Here is a 23,464-nt window from a genome sequence, read left to right as displayed (position 1 = left end):
AAAATTAAAATGTCATGTCCATTAGTGTGTCTTACATCATCACCCATAAACACAAACATGCATATTCTCTGAATTGGAAAACAATCTCATGAAGGGGTACATTTTTAACGCTTCATTTATAGAGATTTCCTGTTTAAATTAGTTGTCTGGGGTTTTATTCAGAAAGTTCACTTGGGGATCTTAAACAAGTTATCTCTTATTGTGGAGCAAATGTACTGTAGCGTTTAACGTGAGATGGTAGTCATCACCATGCTCAAGCAACATCTTGTGGTTTCGGCGAAAAAAGCTTTACAATGTAGTGTTGCTCATATTTGGTAGAAATCAGATGAATGTTTTTAAATATGGATGTAAAAAGCTTGCGCAAAAAAATAACGGCTTATAGTCTGGAAAATACAGTACTCATTTCCCTTAAATTTATGTATTTTTTTATTTATCTATTTATTTATTTATCTATTTATTTATTAACTTATTTATTGATTTATTTCAAATGTATCTATTGTGCTTTTGTGTTTCCTTAATGATAAAAGGAAGGGCTATTTTTTTGGGAAGTATTGTTGCTTCTAAAAGCCTTTGAGATATAGACTGCACCGTCAAGCCACGTTGGCGTAGGTGGAAGTGGCCCGGACAATAAGCGTCAACCCGCCCTTCCCATAGTAAACTCGATTTCCTGCTTACAACATACGAGGCAGACCATGGTAAGTACCGCATGAATGGAACTTTGTCTTTAAAGGTCATTGACAAGATTGCAGTTGCTGTTTCATGATGATCATTTTTACATTTACTCAGAAGCTATAGTAGTGAACAACAACATTGCTGGTGTTTGGAAAGACAAGTTTTCGCAAACATTCAGCACAACTACCACAAATATGTACAGTATTTCTATCATGATATTAAGATCGTATCTCCAGGCCCCTCCGAGGGTGGTTGCAGACTCTGGGTCAGGATGTGTTCTGCAAGAACGCTTCCGATAGAAAGCCTTTGTTATTATGAATCCTTCAGGGAATATTTGAAGGTCAGCCAACCAGGCTTTGCAGGGTTCCAGTTGCACTTGTGTGTCTGTATGTGGTTACACATGATGTATCTGCTTTCTTCTTGTGTTTCATTGCTGCAACAATTCCACTTTCTTCCATTATGTAAAAAAGATTATCATAATGGAGGCTGTCATTAAGATGAATGAATAGTGATGTGTTTTTAGACTAAAGTTTCTCGAGTGATGAACAAAGTGGGCTGAATGTATGTAGGCGGAAGTTGTACAACAACATGGTCAATTTGATTCAACCGATCAATGCTTTCCAACAGAGATGAGCACATTGATCAGAAAAAATACCAAGCGCTGCCCTCTGTTTCCAGTGTGCCTTTGTGCTGTGTCTATTTATAGAAAGCCAATGGCAACAGATGAATACACAGCGTCAGAGACCTATTCAAAGTTAAAAAGTAAACTGACCTTCGGTGCACAATACGTGGATCCTTTTGAAATTGCTTTGAAAGTGTGTTTTTGCCATTTCGGAGGACAGTGCTTCAGTGGTTTCGGGCTGTATTTTCTAACTCAGATAGAGGAGTCAGCAGATGATTGATGGTGGTGCATTGGTGTGAACAACATATCTTTTTAGAAATCCCTCCTTTTGAATTGTGACATACTTTGGAATCAGCTTAATGGCCAAGAAAAATGATCACAAATAAATGTGCATGAGTAAAGGAGTATAAGGAGTAAAAATAAATAGACAGCAAAATAATAAAACATAATTACCTTAGGGATACTAGAAAATCATTGAATGCAAAATAACCCCGATTCACTTTCATATACATGAGCTTTTATGGGCCTTGTTGATGAGGGGGAAAAAACTTTGTACTGTTCACTTTTACGAGAGCGGAAGCTGGCTTGCAATTAACTGCGCTATTATTAGCTAAGTTGCCAAACTTGCCGGCAGCGTTTCAGAACGAAGCAGCGGACATGACGATCTTGATTTTTACCCCCCCCCCCCATGTTATTTGATCCAACCTGTTAAGTAAATTCTATATTGCCTTGAAAGTCCAACAGGAAATACCACAGGATGCCAGACAGAGTAACCTAATAAAAAGTGAGCGTACCCAAATCATTAGTGAGGAAACACTCACATAACACATCCAGATGTACACACTAATTGGATTTCATCACATCAACAGTTGTACAGCCTTTGTGCTTTTATGAGACTGACTGCGAGGTAAATGGAAAATGTTTATAAGTTTCCAAACTTTAACAGGTAGAGAGGCTAGTGCAGAGATATAAGGCCCCTCCCACCCCCTGCTGCAAATTAATGGAAAATCTTCCGCCAATATGGTGACTCATGAGGAACTGATGTAAGTAAGATGGGGGCCAATAAGGTCATTTGGGACTTGGGAGCAAAGTTAATTTCCCTCCAGTGTCAGGGCAACCAGGGAGATGATCCTCAGGGAAAAAAGGGGGCGGGGCTCTTGCGTCAGGGGTTGCTGGGGGGGAAAATCTCCTCTGAATATATATATAATGATCTTATTCTCACGATGAAACCATGCATCCATACAGGCAGGAAGTCAAAAGCAGATCAACCAAAACATATTTTTATATTTGTTCGATGGACAGTCCCTCCCGCGTGAGTTGAAAGTGGCCCTGAAGTTCAGAGAACAATAAAACGCTCACTCCCTCGCACAAATGGATTGTACGCTCTGAAAAGAAAAACAACACTTTTTTTTTTCTAGCTGGATAACATTTATAGCGAGCTGTGTTTGTCCACCTAATTTATTTCTTGCAACACTTATCCTTCTCTCGCCTGGCTCCCTGCTGGGTTTCATCATGCACACTTTGTCACAAGGCAGCAGTGCCATGGTGATTAAGCCACAGAAGTCGGGTGTTGACTCAGGGACTGGTCCAGTAAGAGTGAGAGAGTCAATGTGAAAGAAACGTACAAGCTCTTCCATGTTGACCACAATTTCTCATAATAGATTGGACATCCTCGTAGATCATTCGAGTTAAGACATGCATAAAAAGATGCTTCACATTGTTGGTTGGCGCTCTGAATTTTTTTTTCTGTCGAAAAATATATCCATGACGACACGACATTAATCAATTGATCAGCCAGTTTTAATTTTATCGATAAAACTTAGTCAAATATACACACAGAGACACACTTGGCAGTATATAGAGTGACCATCGTGCGAAGATGCTGACTTTCACACTTAAATGCTTTAATAGGACTAAAGTAGACAAAGGCCACGGGTGACGCACATGGAGCTATAACGGTCTCGCCACATTGCCGCTTTACTAGGCCCCTAGCAATTGGACGGAGCTATTTCCAATCCACAATCCCTCATCAGCCCCAGGAAGCAAGTCAGATATAAACATTTTAGGTTAATCACTACTAACATATATTTCAAGTTAGATACTAGGAAGAGGATATTTCCTCCAACTGCAACTCCATTGCCTCCAATTTATAGAAGTAATGCAAAGCAGGGCATGTTGGAAAAAAATAGAGCCACTTGTAAATAAATTGTTTGGTAGATTGTTGAAGAAAGTAATGCTGCAATTCAATTTGAGTACAAGCCAGGAGTGCTCTCGCTTATATAAATAGCGATTCCATTTTCAAATTATTCATGTGATGGACTCACTTCCTCGTTTGAGAAAGTATTCCTGGCCTTTGTGGAGGTCAGCCTCTGGGGCTGGACTCAACAATCTTTTGCTTGGACAGATGCTGCGACAGATGGAGTCTTTAGTCATCCTTACCTTCGGCTTGAGGACTTCTTATCTCTCGCGTAAATCTTATCCAGTGGGACTGCCAACCATTTCATAAAAATGAGGAGTGACAAGAGCTGTCTCCTTATGTAAAAGTTGCACAAAGCAGAAGTTTTGATTTTTTTCCCCCCTCATTATTATTCTCGCTAATTGGCTCACAAGCGGCATAATTAATGTCAGACATTCATTGTGCATTCTAATTTGGACTTCCTTAACTGTGATAAAAGGATGGAGGGGTTCAATGTTTGCCTAGCTGAAATAACACAGTAAGTCTTTCTGCGTGTGCGCGCGAGAGTGTGCGTGCGTGCGTGCGCGCGCGTGCGTGTGTGTCCGCAGCTAGTCGTCAGAGCGCAGCACCTAAAAATAGCTGTTTTGGCTCCACGCCCCTGGCTGGGGGACAGGTCAAATTATGAAGGAAGATGAAAAATTTAAAGGCACAGGCTGCTTGGCCACAAAGCTGCCTTAGTGGTCAGATTTGATTTGACTTTTATGGGAGGGAGTCACATTCTATCAACAATGGATGTTGGCTAGTTTTGGAAGGCATATTAATAGAACACTCATGAAATTGTATATTTTCTCAGGGTTTGGGTTTTAAAAGTGAGTAATGTGTTTGCATTTTCTCATAGTACCACATTATACATCACATTAGGCAGGCTGTTGCACGGGGCTGGTGGTGGCAGGGGGGGACGGCGGGAAGGGGGTACGCCATGGGAGATGCTCTTGACACAGTTGGTTTATGTAATTGCCGTCGCGCTGTTACGGCATCTTCCAGTTGGCAAGTTGAAAGCATGCTTCCCGAGTAACAGCACTGGCCTGAATACACACATAAGCGCACTGAGCTGACACACACTCGGCAATGTGTCTTCAGTGAACACAGTGTTTATGTGGCCTACCACTTCAACATATCATGTTGGGTGTTAGTTGGAGAAAGTTGGTTCGAAGGTTGGATGTACACTGCAGTGCTCAATTCTGATTTAATGGTAGTAGTACCAGATTTTGTTTATTTAATCATATATACAACAATAATGTTGTAAATAAGAATATTGTATTGTTTTCCTCCTGGTCAGACTCTTCTCATTGATTTACATGCAGGCCAATTCAATTTACTGTTTTATTTTGATTTAATGGTGGTCTATGTTTTGTGGTTGTTATTGTTTTGGGGAAGACACATTTTAGCATTTTTAGAGCCTTTGTTGAGAGGGCTTATTGTGTTTTGCGCTATATTTGCAAGCAACTGATCTGATTTTGAAAAATAATTTCAACAAGCATAATTCCGATGAGATGATAATTGGTTATTTTCTCACTGCCTTGACCTACATCCGAATTGGACCACCCGAGGCTCCTGGGATAAAAAGATTTAAGTTAAAGGGTTGTATTAGCATTAATTGTACCTTGAGGGGTGAAAATAGTCGGACACAGCACCCTTTTCTCCCCCAAAGTGTCATCGTAGTACTAAAAGATCAAGTCGTTTGGCTCAAAATAATTTTTCCAATTTCCATCTGCTCGCCGGTAAACAAACCATTCGTTTTCGACTTGACGCGAGCCAATGCTGACAGATTAGTACTTCACCTGTTGTCAAGTGCTACGGCTCAGAAAAAGTGAACAAGAAGTGGGAAATCACCTTTAAGCATCCCTTTGTGATGAATTGCAGCAGGAGATATTTAAATACAGAGCCCACCTTTTTTTTTTGTGAATCACATGAAAGAAAGACTTTTGTGAATCATTTGACAACTACATCAATGCGTAAAGGGGATCCTACTGCTCGTCCACCTGAGAGAACAAAAATGAAGCCAGAAATAGAGTAAGAGACTTGTTCCACAACTCAAAGAGGGAGGGGAGATCAAGACTCCCATCTGCAGAGAGGGAGTCAGGAGACATGCCTTCTGGCAGAAACTGCAGAAGACAGCTGTGTTTGGTGTGGTATTTTTAAACGCATCAATGCTGCTCCAATCCCTGCGCCTCGCCTGACCTATTTATAGCCAGGGTTGGCTATTGTTCTATTTCTGTCACCTGTGGGGCCACGCAGTTGTTGATTCACATGCAAATGAAGCTCACTCCCTCCCCAGCTTTGCATTGCTCGCCTGAGTGAGGTGCTCAGCACACGCACGACTTTGCCAGGCAACATTTTGCAAGCTTCCCCCTTCTGACACGTTGCTGTGAGGGAGCTTGCTTGACACTGTGTTAGTGTTTGGGTGCTGAAAAGCAAACAGCTCTGCCTGGAGAGATCGAGAGCACTCCTGCTTTCCAGTCAGAGTGCTGTCTCAGAGGAGGAGGCGGAGGAAGGGCTGTTGTGGCACTCGCTCCCCCGGGGTGGTTGAAGGGGTGGGTTCTCTTGGTGACGGCGTGCGATGAGACCCGAGTGCTAAGTGGAGTATGCTGCAGACGATTTACGAGGGCGAGTCAAGTTTCTCCACAACAGACGGCCGCGTTGGAGCCCAGCCGTTCTCTTACAAGAGCAGGATGCACAACGTGAATAGTTCAGGTGATCCTTTTTTTTTTTTTAGTTGCTCTACCTCGGGATGTCATCTTTTCATTTTTTTTCCACCCTCTTGGCTTTTCTACTCGTGCATTCCATCTTGTCATCGCACACACTCGTCCATCCTTAGTGTACTTGTGTCTCTCTCCCACTCTCTCACTCGCTCTTCCACCCAACTCTGCGCGAAGCTCGTCTCTCTTTCTCTGTGCAAAGAACAACTCTCAGCTGGGCTTCGTGGTAGGATCAGACACCTTTTTTTCCCCCCCTGAATCGAGGTATTTATTTTTATCATGACATATCTTGTTCTGTTAATTGGTTCTAATCCTGAGCGTGCTTAAAGCAGCAAAATGTTCTAATAGGAAAATTGTTATTGTGTGTGAACAATATGAATAGGAAGTGTGTTTACCCTTGTTCACCAAACTCTTACCGGTCAAAGTGAGTCACTGAGATTATGAAGGGGATGTTGTTTTCGTGTACTTTTTAGGGAAGTGGAAAAAAGTGTCATGGTAATGCAGAGGGAGCAACTTAAAGGTTTCTCTCTCAACATTGACCGCAGAATACTGAGTGCTTTATTTCTGGCTTCATATAAAATGGAAATTTACAATACGGCTATGTATTGACTCACATGAGTTGGCAGCAAAAGAGACTCAAGATGAGTCAAGTCATTGTTTGTCATGCATTTCCTAATTGTTCAATGTTTGAATGGGCTGCATAGTTGTCGATTGTCATAAGTGGTGTCTGGGTGACAAAGTGTACATTCATACAGTTGATGGTTTAATGTGGAATATCTTGAATTAGGTAAGACTAAAATAAGTCAAATGTGAATTTTGGGCTTTAAAAAAAAAAAACAAGCATGAGTTTGACTGCAGGCAAAACCCAGAGAGGCCACACAAATTTCGAAAGAAGACAGGAGGATGACACATTCCATCTGTCAATAAATCATGTTGTCACACGTCTTGTCCTCTGTGTGCGAGGCCTGTGTGCTAAACAACGGCTGCACAGAGCGTCCGAATTCAGCCTCCTTGCTTATTCTGTGGGTCAGCTATTCTTAGGTGAGTTATTTTCAGCTTATGGCATTAGCCTGCTAAGATTAGGCGTCTGTGCATTATCATTCCATCTTGGCATGCTCCTGATATAACAGTGCCTTGGAACATATATTAATAGTGAAACCCATTCGCCTGCTGGATTTGGTTTTTATGGTAAATGGCTTGAGATTTTGACAAATATTCACAAGGTGTTTCTCAACTAATCCCGAAAGACTAAGTAAAGCGCTATGAATTGAGGTCAATGGCAATCTGTTCCGACCATAATATATATATATATATTTTTTTAGATAATACTGTTTAATTTCAAGTAGTTCACGTAAATAAGAGCGATTTCGTGACATCAGACGAAAGCTTGTTCAAATTGGCTCTCAAAGCAGGAAACTAATTATCTCAGTCTGAGTGCAGACCATGATGCAAAGCCTCTTCAATAGGAAGCTTGCAGACAATAATAGTCTACCTTCCAAGTACCCTTGTGTGGCTCGTCTACCTTTATGTCCCCTCAGAAGGTGTTTGAAGTGCTCACGACACACATACACAAAAAAGTAGAATAATAGGTTATATAATCCATTTGTTGTTTTAGATTTTTCTTTGTGGCTTTATGAGGAAGGCTTGAGGATGCTCTTCTTTTGTGGCTCCCGCCATCGGTATAATTGATTTGGGGTGATTGATGAGTCATATTTTCTGCAAAAATTGCCATATTTACATAGGACTTGACTATCAAATTTAGAGGATGATATCTTTTTGTCGTTATTTTTAATAATGAATGAATGGGGTGTTGTTTTTGTTGACGGCCAAACAGGAGCCAGCAAGCTTGCACGGTGATCCAGGTCAGGCCTCTTTGTTAACAGATAGCCCCGCAAGTCTGAAATCTGGCTCAGCGGCGAGGACGAGCCGAAGTCTTAAAAATAAAGCGCCGTTTCCTGCTTTAGACTTGCCGGCTTCTCAAAATAACAAGGCACTTAATGAGAGCTCCAGTGCCACATTGCAGTCACTAAGATCAGCTTATTTTTTCCACTTCTTGTCTCTGCTTCTATTTTGATTGTCAGAGAGAATTAGTAAACATATGTTCTAAAGGCGAGCAAATTGCCACAGGAATAAAGCGATTAAGTACTGCTTATGTCCTGTTTTTTTTATTTGTCAAAGATGATTACGATGGAAGTGAAACTGAAGTTGTCAGAAAAAGCTTTGCACTTTGTGTCCAGTGAGTGATATTTACATTATGAATGATTTGTTTCTCTCGAAGCCATTTTATTCTTAGCAGCCATCTCAAATTAAGGCTGTAATTGTCACTCTAACCAAAAGCAAGGCAGAGCAGTAGAGTAAACACTTTTTAGGATCGTTGGCGCTTGGACTGCAGCGGTCACACGGCGCGAGTCACCCAATCGTCGCTCGGCGGGCCTTCTACAGGGAGGAATTTGGGCATGGGGCAACAGGGTACTTGCCTGGGGCTAAAAACACATTTGGGAGCTGTCATTCATAAATATCTTGTTTACCAGTGCGTGGAGCATTGGTGCTGCCATCCAAGCGTGAGAGATGTCATTCTAATCTAGAAACATTTATTTGCATCAAGGGTCACCATGGCCCAAAGCCTGATTATGACTTGAAGATTACATGAATACAACATGGCGCTTTTATTTTTTGCAAGTGTCAAATTAAGATGGCAGCTTCACAAGTGTGACAGTCTTTCGCACATTGTCTATATTAAGAGCATTTATATTTGGCCACAGTTACCGATGGTTCGGTATTCTTGCCCGCCTACGGATTATCTTCGTTTTGACAGAAGCTAAAGATTTCTGTTTTCAGGCTCGACAGTACCGCTTGTGCTTTTAGTCTAAATGCCTTTTGTTTTGGGGTGAAGTATATAGTAGAACGTTTGGAGCTTTTTTTTTTTATTATGGCAGTCGTGATGGATGTATGTTGTCAATTTTCCATTTGGTACGCTTGAATAATCACCATACCTTAAGGATCTCATTATTTTCCCTCAACTTTGGCGCTCGGCTCTGCGCTATTCTTGTGGACGGTGGGTGGACAAGAAAAGCACGGGCGCGTGAGGCTGTTGTGGTTTCCTCAAGGGCCATTTCATGCAGGCTCGGTTATCAAATGTGGCCTTAAGCTTTCACACTCCCGCCTACAACCCCCCCCCCCCCTCCCCTTCCACCACGTCTAAGAAATAGTGATAGAGCCTCAGCTTGATGCGCCGATCAAAGTGAAGATCCTTAATGTCATTTCGCAGTCAGGGTTGGGAATGAAATATGAGATTAATTAAATATCACAGTGGCGAGTTCTCCCCACCAGCAGGTGTTTTTGTTGCTATTTTTAGGTCCATTAGGCAGAAGTAGCACCGACCGTGTCTGACTCACCGAGTCCTTGAATGGTTCACAGGTTCACGGCTGTCCCTGGAACAGCGCCCGTTAACAGTAGAGTCCTTTGTCAAGTGCTTACACGCATTTTCCTTGTCAACATAGAGGAGTCTGATCTACAGGTACCTTTTCATGTGCCTGGCGAGTCGGTGCCCTCCTCTGTCATTTCACTGAAGCTTTTTTTTTTTTTTAGAACATCAGAACCCAGGACTCCCTACTGGCTGTCTTCACTCTTTGAACCTCTCATCTAAGACTATCGCACACACTATTGTGTCATTTTTCTTTTTGATTGTGTTTCTCTCTGCTGGGGGACTCCGTCTTTATATAAGAGCTGATATAATAGTCCACATGTCACATTGGCACAGTAGGCAGGAGATGACATGTGGCGAGACTCCATAGCTGCAGGATGGGGTGTGTTCATAATTACGTAGCTGGTGGTTGCTATGACAGCAGCAAGTTAGGGTGGCGGATACTCGCATGTGGGGGTTGTCACAGACCAGGATTGCGCCACTTGCTTTTATGTCGCTATTTATATAATCAGAACCGCCACGTACAAATGCAATGCTGGCGGTTATATGAATTAACATCAGTATACCTGCCTCAGGGAATGATGGCAACTAGTGAGAAGATGCTTCTTTGACTGGTATATCAATATTAAAAATTGTTCAAGGAAAGAAATAGTGTCACAACACGGATATACAAAATGTCAAATGTGAGGTGTGTTTATTGATTGATTGATTGATTGATTGATTGATTTGATTTCTTCACGACATCATGACATTTTATTAGCAGGAAGGCAATGAAGGCATTCAATAAATCTAATTGCAGCTACTGGAATTTCAAATGAGTTGTGATGTTTCTTTGGTGTCAAAAACATAATTTGGGTGATTACACAGTATGTCCAGCTACACAAATTAAAATGGACTCCATGGATAGTTCTTATGAAAATGAACTCGTCTTGTCTTCCATGTTTTTAACGACATATCATTTCCCACTATATACAGAGCTCGTAGCACGAAAGGAAGCTCGGTGTCTTCATATCTGCCAATTACACGTAATGACAAAAACACTTCCCATGAACGTCAGCACTCATTAAGAAAACTGGCAAGATCTCAAAATACAGTATTATGCCACCATAATCGTCATCCTTCAAAAATATATTTTCCTTTAAGGATTTATAAGTGACATGATGTCCTAGGAGAAATGAGAAGAATGTCATTTGTTTATAAAACGGGATTTAAATAAATACTTGAAATGTCCACTGTGAGCTTCGTGCCAAATGTCCACTGGGTCCTCAGCACAGCTGCTCCCAGTAGACACTGCCGGATGTGATCCAGTGTTTGTTTTTAGAAACGATTATAATTACAGGTTTGCATGAGAGAAAGCTTTGCCTTCATGATTCTCACTTTTTTCCTACTCTTGCTCACTCTCCATTATACAGCAGCAGTGTCTCATGACGGAGACGCATTCAGTGTTTGACATTTAATGTTTTTTTTTATTTTTTTATTCTCCTCTTGTTTTGGAATACAGTGGAGATTAAGTCAGACGTCCCACTGGTTGTGGAACCCATATCTCCGTTAGACCTGCGCACAGACCTGAGGATGCTGGGGCCAGGTTCGGACCCGGGATTGTGGGAGCGGCAGTTGCAGCAGGAGCTCCTTCTCATCCAAAAGCAGCAGCAGATCCAAAAGCAACTGCTCATCAGCGAGTTCCAGAAACAGCATGAGAAGTTAACCCGTCAGCACCAGGCTCAGCTCCAGGAGCACCTCAAGGTGGGTCAGCTTTAACTTGAAACATTACAAGTTTCACAAAATGTTTTCACATGCAAGCATCAAATCATCCATCACTGTAAAATCCAAAACCACAGTAAGGCCACAAAAATAGCTGCCATTTCCCAAAACATCAAGCATCATTCACTGGAGTTGCTTTCCTCACGCTTACCACTGGTTCTGCTGCGCTCTCAGCTTCAACAGGAGCTCCACGCAATGAAACAGCAGCAGGAACTTGCAGAGAAGGAGCGCCGTCTGGAGCAGCAACAGCAGCTGCAGCAGCAAAACCAGCAGCACCAACAGAGCCAGCAGCAGAACCAGCAGGAGAAAGAGCAGGAGAGGCACCGGCGAGAGCTGCACATCTCCAGCATGAGTCTAAGGGCCAAAGAGCGAGCCAGAGAGAGTAAGAGCTCCACACCGAGGGGGAAAATCACTCCCAAAAAAGATAGTTATTATTAATAAATATTATATTCACTTTACACAAAACAGAGAAGAAAAAAAAAGTTCAACTACAATATACAAGACATATGTTCCTTAGGATTTAATTTTCCAACTTTGTCACATATTCTAATGGTCTCTATGTTTTTACTCACATTGTTTCAAGGTTGCTTTTTAAAATTATTATTAGCACATTATCATTAGCTTGGTTTTAAAATTAAGAGGCTAAGAGGATCTCTGTAATTTCAAGGTGATCATTATATAAAAAAAAAGAGACTATAATTAAAGCAATATAAATAGCTAAGGCTTCCTGATGCCATGTAATCCTGGAATTTTGTTGAAAATATCTTTTAATAGAACTATGAGAATAGCTTAAGGTCTAAGGTTTCATTTCTGTTTTTACATTCTGTCTAATAATAGAGATGACTTATGACTTTGTCAGGTCAGGTAATTTGAAACGATGCCCTGAAACTGTCGGCCTGCAAAAGGAGCGTTATCGCTCTCAATTCTTTTTGTTACAATTCTTGTTGGCCGCTAGGGGGAGATCTTTCTACATGTCAAGGGACAACAACAGAGCAGAACAGAAATAATTTGGAATTCAGGATCTGCATCACAAGTCATGTATCCTTAGGGTAACCCCAATCCTTGTTATTGCACCTTTTGGTCTCACAGGTGCAGTGGCCAGTACAGAAGTGAAGCAGAAACTCCAAGAGTTTCTGTTGAGCAAATCAGCAAAGGACCCCACCAGTAATGGTGGCAATCATTCATTCATCCACCACCCCACGCTCTGGTACAGGTGACTACTTTTCACCTCAGCCGTTTTAAGTGAATGTAAAGCATTTTTGAGGTGCACATTTACATTGCATTCATGATTGTTTTGTGTCCTCAGGTCCTCTCATCATATCTCTCTGGACCAAAGCTCTCCACCACTGGGCGGCATGTCCCCGACCTGCCATTACACTCTGCCCTCACCCGTTGACGGCAAGGACGACTTCCCCTTGAGGAAGACAGGTCTGCTTATTTGCATATGTGTGACACACATACACTTATAGAAATCTACACTTAGTGCATACTTTGTTTTTCATTTATATTCACTCCACTTGCAGTCAGAAATACATAAGTGGACCTTTATTGATATATTGGGTCATCATCATGATGATGACTGAAAACATGCTGCTTTCCCAGCTTGTAAACTTTTGTGCCCTGGGAAAGAAAACACAGTTATTATGGAGTCTACATGACACATTGTACATGAGTACAAGTTGTACCTCGAAGAACAAAAAAAACTGTACCACAAGTTCTAACGGTGTGGGCTATAATTAAGATCCCGTTTGACCTCTTGTCAATCAAGAGTTCTATAGAGCTATTGAGTGTTTCCTGGGGTTGCTGATGACCTGCTAATAAGGTCAGTTAGGCTCATTATGACCCCCGCTTCTCTCATCCATCCAGGGAACCACAAAATGAGGACACTTGAATTCCTTCTTTAGTTGTTTCATAGTTCACTTTGAAACGATTTCAGACACATTTAATGATGTTGTTTTTGATATCATTATTAGAACCATGATGAATAATATACTCTCTGATTAACTGTTTAAAGAAAGTAATAAATGCGGTAATAAGAGCAGTTAAATCTTTCCCAAATTCTGGGCTTTAGAAGCAATTTTGAACAGACACAGGTTCCCACCGAAAGGTAAAAAAACTTTAGCGGTTTAAAGTTTGAGGAGGCCTTTGGGGAATGCTGTTTGAATAAAAATAATTCCCGTCCCTTAGTTTTTACAAGACTTGGCGAGCTCCAAAAAAAAAAAAAAAAACCCAACCTCCGCTATGAGGTCACCAAATTACATTATGTTCTTTCCCCCCTCAGTGTCTCTTTAATTTCACTCCAAAACGACCCAATTGGTTAATTTGTATACCCAGTTTAGAGATTAGGAATTGTGCGCACGTCTCACATTGATAAAACTTGTTGCTTCATAGATTCCTGAATCTATATGTGGTCATTTCCTGCTTAGTCTTTCCTCCCCCACTTCCTGTCTGTCTTCATTAGAGCCATTTTAAAAGTTGACGCACAAAGGCGGCGTTGTTCCCAGCCACCGAACGCCACTGTTGGCTGATTGGCAGGTGTTGCCGTGGTCGGGATGGGCCCTGACATGATTGTTTGTCTAAGAAAAGATAGTGCTCTCAAAACAAGATGGAGGTGACTCAAGTGCTCTGCGTGAGACACCCGACTGCTTGGTTGGGCCAAAGGGCGAAGTTCATTGTTTATTCTGGTAGAGTTTCATAATCACATTTGTCAGGAATATATATTTTGTCACACGTGGTTCTTTTCACGAGTCTTGGGACTTTTACAAACCCAGTAAATGTCAAGCCATTCCAAGTTTAACAGGAAATAGTGTTGTCGGTTGCCAAATAGTAGGCCAGGGATAGGTTAAAAAAAATGTATATCATAACTTATTGGATTCATATATTATTCATTTAAAGCTTAAGAGGAAGAACAGTCACCATCATAAAAAAAAAAATGACAAACTGTTCAGGAAAAGTTTTATGTGCATCTTTGTTAGCTGAATTAAGCTCTGCTAAAACTTGAATGTTTACTCAACAATTAACTTTGAAAGCGCGAGGGGAATTTTAGAGGAGGGATTACTGCTTGGAAGTTGAATCTATATTTAGGACAGAGTTAAATATCAAGCAAGTTCCGGTGTACATACCGTACTTGTTGTTTTATTATTGATGTCAACCTATTTTAGTTGTACTGAAGAACTAGAGCAGAAACACCTGGACAAAAGCATCTTTTTTTTTTTTTTTGGCATGCCATAATTATCAACCTTATGAAATGGCATTTGGATGAAGAAAATAGCTCAAAAAACGTAAAAGAAAAGCCTGTTGTGGTGGTAATTATCTAGATACTCACTAAATTGGATGATTCATCTTTCTCAGAATTATCAATGGTATTCCACGTTATTCGCCCATCTAACCTTTCCGTCGTAAAGCTTCTACTGCACTTTAAGCTCGTCATAATTGCCTCCCCTATCTCGGAGCATCAGGGCGATTTTGTGTTTTTCCACCGGGGAGCAGTGAGAAAGCGTTCCTTCCCATGCCGCTGTCTGCCGTTCCCGTGGTGACCAATTGGCATATGTTGCTTAGTGGCAGCAGCAGTGTATAAAAATAGAAAGCAATCAAGGCAGTGGGGCGTGAAGCAGATTCACAGGACTCCCAGCAGCCTTTTCTCCCTCCCACTCCTCTCTTCTTTCTTCCTCCCTTTTCATTCATCCTCACACCCACAGGATTAGAGGTCCGCCGCCACGTATTAGGGATGAGGCTTTGGCTGCTTTGACAAATGCCAGAAATAGCAGCATCTGTGCCCCTATCTCCCCTCCAGCACCGCCTCCATATTCATCCTCCCCTGCGGCACTCCTACGTCATCATAACCTTACTTCCCCATTTTCAGCTGCATGATTTTTGCAATGTATACACACACATACACAAATAACATTTTTGATTCATAAACTGAATCATTAAAGAAGAAAAAAAGATTGTATGTTGTGTAACAGGTTTACATAACGTCACTGCAGCATGCCCATTTTATTTTATGGGAGTTTTGTGTCTTGCTTTGGCTGCGTGGGTTAAAATGAGAGTCATCAAGTACGATTGGTTTATCCTTAGTAACATCTATTTCAAGTCGAGTATTCCTAATTTTGACTTGATTGGGTGAAAAGTCACACAAGAGAAAAATTGGCTGTTCTATCCGCTATCTGGATGAGGTTCCGCCTGGCTGTTGAAAACTGAGGAGTGTATCGGTATTTCTGTTTTGTATTAGGAGGTGGGAGGTGTTGTGGGGAGCTTGAAACATCTGCCATGTTTTTGTGTTAGTTTAACTGTTGCTACTGTATCAGACTGTGGTCACCAGGGCGGCAGGTAGCGGCAGAATTTCACTCAGTGTTTTGCGAGCTAAGTTAGTCCAGATGATTTGGAAAAAGGCCTGATCTTGAGTCATTTAATCGATCAAATTTTTTTTTTTTTATATTTCTGTAAACCTCAAATTGTTGACGTGTGATAATATAATAAGTTGATTGATAGTCTAATTTTTATGATGTTCCTGTTTGCTTTCACAATTTCCATAACATTGGCTAGAGGGAGAAAAAAAAAAACGATACTGCTTTGACTTACTCACACCATCAGGTCTTTTTTCACCCTCAGAGAATAAACTGAGACTAAAGGTTCACTCGCTATTTTTATCTTCCTTCTTTTTTAGCCTCCGAGCCCAATCTGAAGGTGCGGTCCAGACTGAAACAGAAAGTAGCTGAGAGGCGGAGCAGCCCCATGCTCAAGAGAAAAGATGGCAACCTCGTCACACCGTATAAGAAGAGGGCACTCGAGCTCATGGGTATGAAAACAAGCTTATGCAGTTAATATATATATATATATATATATATATATATATATATATATATATATATATATATATATATATTTTTTTTTTTTTAAGTTGTATCGTGTGCATGAATACTCATTACTTGTAACTTGTATATGTTCTGCAGACTCTACACCCACAAAAAGTGCCCCTGGCTCCGGCCCCAGCTCCCCCATCGGGGCCTCCAGTGCCTTGGGGGCAGAAAATGGACCCTCCTCTTTGCCTACTACCACAAAAACTGAGGTACATTGGCCAAATGTCTGCAGTGCCTTTTATTTGCCAAATGAAGGAAGCTGTGGCATATGCATGTTTAAAAAAAAAAAAAGGTTTTGGCGAGATGGGGTGAAAGTACAAAATGCTTGGCTGCCCTTCTGCTCGCAGCTATAAAAACAGCCATTTGCCCTCTGTCTGTTCCCCTCCAGTGAAAATGACTACCCACACCGACATTAAAGAGGCACAGCTTGACCCGTGTGTCCGACTGCGCCAGGTTTACTTGTGTTAAAACAACACATTTTGCAGGAAATGTGAGCGTTTAAGAGCAAACAACAGCAAGAGTTTCAATCCTGCTCGTTTTTTTATCGCTCACATTATTCCTCCAGATGTTCTGCACAATTAGGCGTTTCAAAAAAAAAAAAAATCAGAAGTTTGGCTCCGAGTTTGCCTGTTGGCTTATCATTGTATTTCTGTCATTGACTTGGCTTCGCGCCTCCTCTGAGGCATTTCTTGATAGATTCAAGGCTGAGATCTGGCCCATAGATCCCCTTGGACCGAGCTCACAAAGAAGACCATTATAGCGGGTGGCAGATATGACACATCCACTTGCAATCTCAACAGAGCAGCTGTGTTTTCCTGAACCATGGCTGTTTACTCTCGCCAGGACCTCTAGTGACAGAGAACGCAGAGACGCCCTGACATCGGGGCTTGGGGAGACAAACGGACTGCGGCGTTTAATTGAAATCCCAGGCGCTGGTAGCCAAAAAGACACCCGCGTCGCGAGCAACGTCAACACACAAGCTTGCTATTGTTTCAGCGCAAGCCCCGAGCTCTCGTGAAAAGTCATTGGTGGAGCGCCGGGTTGCCTGTAGACCTCATGCCTGTTGCAAAAGCAATGCATGTTGATGCACCGTTACATTAGGTATCCTTTTACAGAGGGAACGGGTCCCTCGGGTCGAATATGGGCCGGATATCCACGTACAGGTCATCGAGTACTGGTAGGGGTCGCGAGGATAAACAAGGCTGTTCCAAAACCACATGCTGGTCCCCTTCTCTGTTGGCTACAGGAAGTGTGCCCCATTGGTGGTGTCCTCCTAGAGGGCAGAACCCAAAGCCGGGGACCGGCTAGCATTTGATCCACTGGGGATGAAGGAACACTACTTTTACTACTTTTCGTTAACTACCTAGGCTACATACTGAACTGTTGGTGGCTCCCACAAGTGAAGTAATGTTTCTCTTTGTTTCTGTCCTCTGTCATATAGCGATGGCCTTCGCAGCCAAGATTATTCCGACCGGAGAGCACCGTGTCCGTCTTGAGTTTATACACATCCCCGTCCTTACCGAATATTTCTTTTGGGCTTCCGACTGCGTCTTCACCTATCAGCGTAAGTATCTTTCGGTAGTCAATTATAATTTTGCATTTAAAAAAATTATGGCAGTCTACAACCTTCATGAGACCGTAAGCCACTTACCTTTGTGGCCTTCAAAGATTTTATCACCCATTAAATAAATATTGTCATGCAATGTCTGGTATCAAGGGTGCTCTTATCTTCCACCTCATTTATCACCATTTTTTAAAAAGCCCATGTCCACTCAGGTACAACTCTTGATAACCCGCCACGTGATTTATCATTGTTCGGCTCTGGCACATTCCAAGGACGCCTGGTCATCGACGGCAGTGATGTTTCACCATCTTTTAATGCTATGTCATTGAACGTTCCATTTGTATTTTTGCTTTTCAGGCGGCTGTTGGCCTAAAAGACAGATCAATAGAGAGCAAGCATGGACTGCCAGGGCATCTTCTAGGTCCTGTGCCTCTTCAGAACGGTCTGGAGTCTAAAGTGAGCCCCAGTCACCAGGCTCTGCTCCAGCACCTTCTCCAGAAGGAGCAGATGAGGCAGCAGAAGATGCTTTCCACTGGTAAGAACGGTTTGTTTAATTTACAAAATATATCAATACAATTTCTAATGACCCTAAGCAAACCTAATATTTTGGACTTTGTTGTTCAAGGTCCAGGCTCTTTGTCAACCCACCCCCTGTCCCCTCTGGCCATGAAGGATTGCTCATCCAGCACTCGGCCAAAACTACCCAAACATCGGCCCTTGAACAGGACCCAGTCAGCGCCACTCCCTCAGAACACACTGGCACAACTTGTCATCCAGCAGCAACACCAACACTTCCTGGAAAAGCAGAAACAATACCAGCAGCAGGTCCATATAAATAAGGTTTGTCAATCTATTTGTTTATTGCTCTCTGTCTGTCCTCTTCTTGGACAACTGGGAAACTATGACTAGAGATCGGCGATTAGAGAAAAAAAACCTTCAAATTTGCTTTATAAACCTGTTCTGGAATTATTTGACTTCTCGACATGGCACTGTTGGTTTAAATAATGGTGTTGAATAGAGAGTTCCATCTAAATGAGTCAAACAATACAACAAGTGGTTCATGAAGCAAATCCGATGCTTCGTTTTGCCATCACTCTGATAGACTTATTTTAAGGATACAAATCCACATCCATCTTTGCCGGGATGCTGAAGTTTAAAAGTCTTTGTTTTTCACCGCTATTCCACTGCCGGTAAATCTGCAATCCAAAGAAGTTCAAAATGGGGAAGAAATGCTTCCCTTGCACTCATTTTGTTATCATAGCTCAAGGCACCAGTGTTGTTCACATGCTAACACCGTGAAATTCAATTCAGCTAAGTTCAAACGTAGGCGAGAGAGGAGGGGGAAAGCCCAGAATACATTTTGTTCCTCTGTGGCAATATTTGTGTTTCTGAAAGCTAGCCGAGGTCACCTCGCCAAGACACAAGAGAGTAATTATTCTGGTGAGGGACGCGTGTGAGGTGACCGACGCTGTGAAAGGCGGCATTGTGTGAGCTACACTGTGTCCCAACACTGGGCCCTGAAGGAGGAATGGGAAACCACTGAGGAGGAAATAAAAAGCAAAAATTGAGCTCAAGTGGTAACTGACGTGTACAGCTGACACGTGCGTCTCAGCACCATCTTTATCTTGAACTTTCTGAGTAAAGCATCAAAATGGCACTTTTGTTTTCCTAGAATGTGTGATGGTCCTTATTTCTTCCAATAGTGGCCTCCAGTCGTTGGGTCTCAATCATCAGATACGTAGACCACTCTGCTCAAATAGACTCTTATTTTTTTCCCCCTTCATACTAAAGAGACCATTTGAACCCTTTTACTGTCCTAGACAGAGGTACTTTAGGCACTTCAACAGTCCAAGCGAATTGAAAATGATCTTGTGTTATGTGGAGACCGCTTGCTGTCTGGTAAATAGCTTTCCATTCTGCTCCCAATTTTTGCATGCATGTTTATACAGAATTGGTGTCAAACCCAAGGCCCGGGGGCCAGATGCGGCCCGCCACATCATTTTATGTGGACCGCAAAGCCAAATTGTGCATCGACTTCATGTGTCAATACTAAAATTGAAAATTCACTTTTTAAAACTACAGATATTGGTAGCAATTTTATTACTTTTATTCTTATTTTATATGTATGATATATATATATTATATTTATTTTTATTTATCAATATTTGGTTTTACCAGTCACTGATTTCTATGAGTACAATATCATATCAAATATAGGTTTGACACCCCTTTTGTACAGTATGCAGGAGTTCCAGCCTGCCCAATAATATTTTCTATTTTGTTTTAAATCCCCAGAACACAAAACTGATACACTCGCATCTTGTATAAATCGCAACATGAATACGCAGATTTATTGCATCATCTGCTATTTTAATTGTTACTATATGTCACTGGAATAGGTAGATAAACACAAATGTGCGTGTAAAGTGAATAATTTTGGATAAATTAAACCAAATTGAATTACTTTTCCCACGTCATCCTTGCTGGGAACGGTTCACATGAAGGAAATTTTATCTAAAAAGAAACTGGGCTGTGATCATCCAGCCCAATGAGATCGCGGGGTAAAGCCACTTAAAGCGGAGGTTATAAATGGCCACTAATCAGGGATGAGCCCTGAGTGTTTACAGCGAGGGATCAGTGAAACATTGCCCTAATTAATTTCCCAGTAGAGGCTTGTCAGGTGGGGGGGGGCTGTTTTTACACGACCTCCGGTGCAAGCTACAGTAGGGGGCAGCAATGGAAATTTACAAGAGATTAGGCATTTGGAAAAAGTCTGCACGGTGTTTACAAAGGCTGAGCTAAAGAGGTTAATCGAGATATTTATAAAAGGCCTACCTGCTGTAGATAATTTGGTTAGCAGGCACTTTTCGTTGTTGGCTGTAGAGCCCTCTTCTGGTGGAACTGTTGAACTAATTAATTCCCTAACTGATAGTTAGCTCATAGTAAATGTAAAGTGAACTCCGTCACCGCGATAAAACCTTTATCACTTAAGTCTAATAACATTTTATCATTCTCGACTATCAAGAATAAAGAGAAGTTAATGACCAAAATGACACATAATTCATCACAAATTGGAGTGCTCATATTATCCAGACACCTTCTCATGTTGCAGTAAGCTTGATTTTTCACTCAATGGTTATCGTGACAATTTTTCCTCTCAGCAACACAAAACTGTAAAGAAGCCAAAGAAAAGCAAAACACACTTGCGGAATTTTCGTTGCTTACTGAGCCGGTCTTGCCAGATTCTTTGACACCGAGTGCATGTAAAGTTTGTTTGATTTCAATTTGCAGAAAATTTCGATTGAACTCAAACTTTTACATCGTGAATCAATAAACTGCATAGTTTCATGACTTCATATTCAGAATTATAACCATTCATTGAATTTTATGGTTGGAATTGCGTGCCTGCTACATGTAGAATAAAGTTATTCTTATTGTCAATGTGTTCTGCAGCTGCTGTCCAAGTCCATTGAGCAGTTACGTCAGCCCAGCGCGCACCTGCAGGAGTCCGAGGAGGAGCAGGAGGAGCTGCTCCACGGAGAGCAGCCGGAGCGCATGCAGGAGGACAGGCTGCCCCCCGGAGGAGTCATCCGGAAACACACGCTGAGCAGCAGCGGCAGCAGCAGCGGCGGCTCTAGCGTGGAGCTCCCCGACCCTCACTACGGGGTCATCAAGGTGAAGGAAGAGCCCCTGGATAGCGAGGACGAAAGCTTGGAGGCGGAGAGGAGCTCCTATCTTCACCAGGTCAAAGGGAGGCTGGTGATAAGAGCCATGATCTGAGGATTACGGGGAGCCCGTCACACACTCCAACATTCGCAGCACATCCCTGTAGTGTACACACACACACGCACACACACACGGCGGCACTGTAGGCTCTTTGTGGCCGCGGCGGCAAACGATCCCTTTTCCACTCGTTCATCACTCCCTTTGAGACTATCCGCCATCCTCGTAGTAAATATGTAGGCTACATTGTTGTGTACATAATACCAAGACAAACGAGCTGCTTACGGTCGTTTGGAGTCTACTCGGCTGACAGAAGATGATGTACATGGCCGCTGTCTATGTAATGTGGATTTAGCATCATAGTCTACGCTATCTCAAGGGGACAGGTTAGGCAGGTGCACGGTGCGGACGAGCCAACTCGAGCTCCCACCGTGCATATTTTCACCACTGAATCCTCCTCAGCACTGAATATGATCATGAATCTTTGCAGTATGTTCAAGGGATGGGGTTGGGGGGGGGGGGTATACCTACTCTGTTCTTCTGGAAAATCTACATTGATGTTCTATGTTAAAGGTTGAACATCTGTCTTAGCCAGAATGTACATTTTAAATGCTGACACGGGACGCTCCCCCCCGTGTTGAGCGATGTCGATGGAATACGGTCCACTGCTCGGATTGCAGTTTTTAGGATGAAGCACTCACCCCCCCCCCCCAACCACCTACCAACCCCCACCCACACCAGCGACTCGGGTGCACACGCATCACCCAACACTCACTCGCTAGCATTCTGTCTCTGTCTGGGCCTCGTGTTAGCTGAGCTCTCCTCCCCTGCGGGTCCAAATCAAAACGCTCCTGCCCAGCTTTCAGCAGAGGAGTCAGAGCGAGCGAGCGAGGGAGCGAGAGAGAGCGAGAGGGCCGGGCAGGAAATGCCTTCTAGAAGCCAGGAGTTGGAGTGATTCATGTGTGCAAGAATGTTTGCGAGAGAGGAGGGCCTTGGCTTGGACTAAGTCAGGAGTCTAAAGGGCCAGGCTTCACAATTGATTTACTGTCAAGGCGAATTACAAAGTGAGTGGGGATACGGTCAAGGGAGTCCTATATATGGGAGATGGCTTCCTCTCTTTTCCCCAGTGGGCATGCTTACCTCAACGTGCAGGTTTGATGTAAGGCATAAAGAAAACAAAGGAAAAAAAAAAAACGGGATGGAACCTTTTTTCATTTGATCCCATTTCCCTTGAAAGTGCCCATTGCGACATGTATAGTCTGTCTTAAAAGTGATCAGTCCAATGTATCGCATAGCTGTAAAGCGTCCCGTTCCGTTTGTACCGTCGACGACATGTAAAACTGCTCGTGAGAGTCTGTGTTTGGATCCACGTGAGCTGTCTGTCTTATGAACCGTACATGTCATTTTTGTCCGGGTTTTATTGTGCTAGGTTGAGTAAACACCGTCAGAACAACACGAGTCCTTTTCTCTTGCCTCTTTGAGTGAATTGTGATGACGAGAGGAGAACCTCTTGGGTGTGAAATGTCAAAAGGAAGAGGTTTTTTTTGTTTGTTTGTTTGTTCTTCTTTTGGCCTTGTGTGACACCTTTTTGTAATAAAATAAAATAAAATTAATTTACCTTCAAAGTTCTCGCCTCTTTGCTGGTTATTGAAAAGATTAAGACTCTCTCACTCTGACATCTCATTTATGAGATGAACTAAAGCGCCACAATTGAACACATCTGTCCTGTGATGTAATTTCAAAAGTCACACAATGGGCTTGATTTTTATGCCCGACACAAGCTAATTGGATGCCTGGATGAAGTTAACATTCTTTTGCACTTTGAAACGGGTGTTTGCGCCATTGTGGGTGTGGACACAAATGACTAGGCAGCTATTGGAAGTGGCTCCTTTCATTCCCTTTAA

At 42.4% G+C, this 23,464-nt stretch overlaps 1 protein-coding gene across 1 annotated transcript; it reads left to right on the top strand.

Moving 5' to 3' along the window:
• Positions 1–5,670: 5,670 nt before the first annotated feature.
• Positions 5,671–23,172, top strand: hdac9b (histone deacetylase 9b). Its single transcript, XM_085918409.1, has 11 exons — positions 5,671–6,224; positions 11,155–11,396; positions 11,589–11,796; positions 12,504–12,627; positions 12,721–12,842; positions 16,081–16,212; positions 16,367–16,482; positions 17,715–17,837; positions 18,195–18,372; positions 18,463–18,677; positions 21,291–23,172. Exons 1-11 carry the CDS (start codon positions 6,116–6,118, stop codon positions 21,615–21,617), a joined length of 1,896 nt encoding a protein of 631 aa, XP_085774535.1. The 5' UTR covers positions 5,671–6,115; the 3' UTR covers positions 21,618–23,172.
• Positions 23,173–23,464: the final 292 nt, after the last annotated feature.

Source organism: Syngnathus leptorhynchus, chromosome 8 (genome assembly GCF_054491065.1).
Source record: "Syngnathus leptorhynchus isolate UIUO chromosome 8, UIUO_Slep, whole genome shotgun sequence".
NCBI classification, from domain to species: Eukaryota; Metazoa; Chordata; class Actinopteri; order Syngnathiformes; family Syngnathidae; genus Syngnathus; species Syngnathus leptorhynchus.
This window is presented reverse-complemented; position numbering and strand designations above follow the sequence as displayed.

Excerpts from the sequence above, each read along its gene's own strand:
- hdac9b (XM_085918409.1), top strand. The coding sequence starts at position 6,116 with ATGCTGCAGACGATTTACGAGGGCGAGTCAAGTTTCTCCACAACAGAC. Across the intron at positions 16,213-16,366 it reads GAGGGCACTCGAGCTCATGG|ACTCTACACCCACAAAAAGT; the intron begins GTATGAAAACAA and ends TATGTTCTGCAG. Across the intron at positions 18,678-21,290 it reads AGCAGGTCCATATAAATAAG|CTGCTGTCCAAGTCCATTGA; the intron begins GTTTGTCAATCT and ends TGTGTTCTGCAG.